Source organism: Emiliania huxleyi (genome assembly GCF_000372725.1).
Source record: "Emiliania huxleyi CCMP1516 unplaced genomic scaffold EMIHUscaffold_2615, whole genome shotgun sequence".
Taxonomy (NCBI): domain Eukaryota; phylum Haptophyta; order Isochrysidales; family Noelaerhabdaceae; genus Emiliania; species Emiliania huxleyi.
Window position 1 is genome coordinate 1 of NW_005200077.1, and position 2,417 is coordinate 2,417.

A 2,417-nucleotide genomic window follows, 5' to 3' on the forward strand; every position below is an offset into this window, starting at 1 on the left:
TGGATGTCCTGCGACAACCTCATGTCGGTCATCATGCCCTCCATGTCGTGAGTGAACTGCGCGCCGCCGCGCAGCTTGAGCTTGGCGATCATCGAGCGCTCTGCGCTAGCGCCCACTGAGGGCGCCAGGAGCAGCGCTTCGCGAGCTGCCTCCTGTAGAACTGGGAGAAGATGACCTTGTCGAACAGATAGCCAAAGAGCCGCACCACCTTCTCGAGCTTGTCCTCGAGCGCCTCGTCCGAGAGCAGCGCGCCCGAATTTTTGAGCAGGTTGTCGCAAAAGTTGGAGAGCAGCTCGGCGGTGGCGCTCTTGCCGATGTCCTTGTTGACAAACTCCTCGAAAGCCTCCCTCGCCGCCTTGAGAAACGTCGCGTCGCCGTTAAAGTAGCCCTCGCCTAACGTCGAGCCGATGATCTCGCTGTACACGCCGTCGAGGTCGAGCAGCTCCTGCACGTCGCCATCAGGTCGCCCTCGGCGTTGGCTGACTGCTTCTTGACCAGCGCGAGGCCGGCGTCGGTGATGTGCTTGCGCACGATGTTTGCGATCGGCGGCAGACCGATCGGGACGAGGCTAAACAGCTCGACCATGCGGTGGTAGTGCTGCCTCGAGAGGGTGGTAGTGCTGCCGCCGCCGCCGCCGCCTCCGCTGCTGCTGCCGCCGCCGCTGCTGCAGCCGCCGCCGCCGCTGCTGCCGCCGCCGCTGGTGTTGCAGCCGCCGCCGCGCGTAGAGACGGCCAGCAAGTTCTCGAGCAGCTCGCGCACCCGAGGCAAGGTGAGGTCTTCAAAGGCGCTGCAGGCCTTGCGGTAGGCGTTCTCCGCGACAGAGAGCTCCGTCCCCGCCGCCTCCCGCCGGACAGCCTGCAGACAGCTGCAAGCCCGCGCGCCGGCTCGCACAAGCTCGATGCGCTGGGCGCTCTCGCTCTCTCCGAGCCAGCGGTGGCGCCCTGGGCAGCACCCTGCATGCTGGAAACGGCGGTACGGCCGGGTCGGATCGAGGGTTTGGCGGCAGGGTTTGGACTTTTTGTTGTCCCCTGACACAGTTATTGTTATGGTGTTATGGCTCTCGGGGCATAGCAGCCCATAACATGTGGGGGGCCCATAACAGCCATAACACCCATAACACTGTTATGGGCTGCTACAGTGGGTTTCGGGCATTAAGAAAACGTAGTATTAAGAAACCACGCCGAGCGATTTTCGCGAAAATCTAAGAAACCACGGCGCGCCGCAGGCGCGCCGGCTGGCAAGCGCCGCAGGCGCGCAGGCTGGCAAGCGCCGCAACACACTCACCCAAACGCCCCTGTGATGCAGTCGGTTGGCGTCGACGACCACAAGGTGCCGCCCAACGAGACCGACCAGGTGCAGCCGATTGATCGCGGCATGGGGCGCCAGATCAAAGTCTACCTCGGGCAGCTGCTCGATGAGTGGCTTGACGACGAGGACAACCTCGAGAAATGGGAGTCGAACAAGCTGACGGCCTCCATGAAGGCGCTCCAGGGCGAGGCCAAGCGCAAGTACTTCGAGCACGCTCTGGTGCCCTGCTCACAGCCGATGGCACGGACGACGACCTCATCAAGCTGGAGGGCGCCCCCGCCGGCTACAAGGTGGTGATCCCGCAGCTTACTTATTTTTTTATTTTTTGAGAGCGCCTTCGTTGTTAATAATACAAACCCATTGGTCCTGTGTCGCAGTCACACTTGTCGCAGTCACACACACGCACACGCCAATCCGCACCGCGCGCCCGGCCACCGCCTCGCCTAGCGCGCCTCGCACGGAAAAATGCCTCGGCCCAGCGGTCCTGAGTGCCGGCCGGGGCTAAGAAACCACGGCGTGGGCTGGGGGAGGAGGGTGGAAAGGCTTAGAAACGGCGGCGTGCCGCAGGATCCTGTTTTCTTAATGCCCGAAACCCACTGTATGTGTTAGGCTTATGGGATGGTCCAGCTGATTTCCGACTTTTGTGCGCCTGACTTGCCAACTCCCGTGGCAGCAGGAGAGCAATTTGCTTCTGAGCCCACAGTGCACTGACTGGTTGGGATGTAGCAGGTTTTCCGGCAAACAAAAAGGAAAACAGAGGTCACCAGCACTTTGCGTTTCCGGAAATTTCCAGGGAAATCAGAGGGTGTTTGGTGCTCCATTCTGGAAACTCGCGAGTTTCCCTGAGTCTGAGAGCTGGTCTGGGGCAAAATCTGAGGCAAAATTGAGGAAATCGACAAAATACCCTGGCGGTCGTGTATATGTGTATACACATGTGTATTCTGTGTATATCCTTCCGCTGCCGGCGCGGAAAACGAAAAGTATGGCGACCGGGCTCGACACACAGCGTGGTCTCGCGCCGTGAAGGGGCCTAAGGGTACGAGAGCTGTTTATACATATATGTTTTGCTTGTGAGTACAAGGAGGAATGGATCCATTAGTGCGCTGTGG

General features: G+C 60.4%; 1 protein-coding gene across 1 annotated transcript; it reads right to left on the reverse strand.

Annotated features, from left to right (window-relative positions):
• Nucleotides 1-88: 88 nt before the first annotated feature.
• Nucleotides 89-585, reverse strand: EMIHUDRAFT_254675 (hypothetical protein; the record flags this gene model as incomplete). Its single annotated transcript, XM_005777321.1, has 2 exons — nucleotides 89-445; nucleotides 496-585. 2 exons carry the CDS (start codon nucleotides 583-585, stop codon nucleotides 89-91), a joined length of 447 nt encoding a protein of 148 aa, XP_005777378.1.
• Between the last annotated feature and the right edge of the window lie 1,832 nt (nucleotides 586-2,417).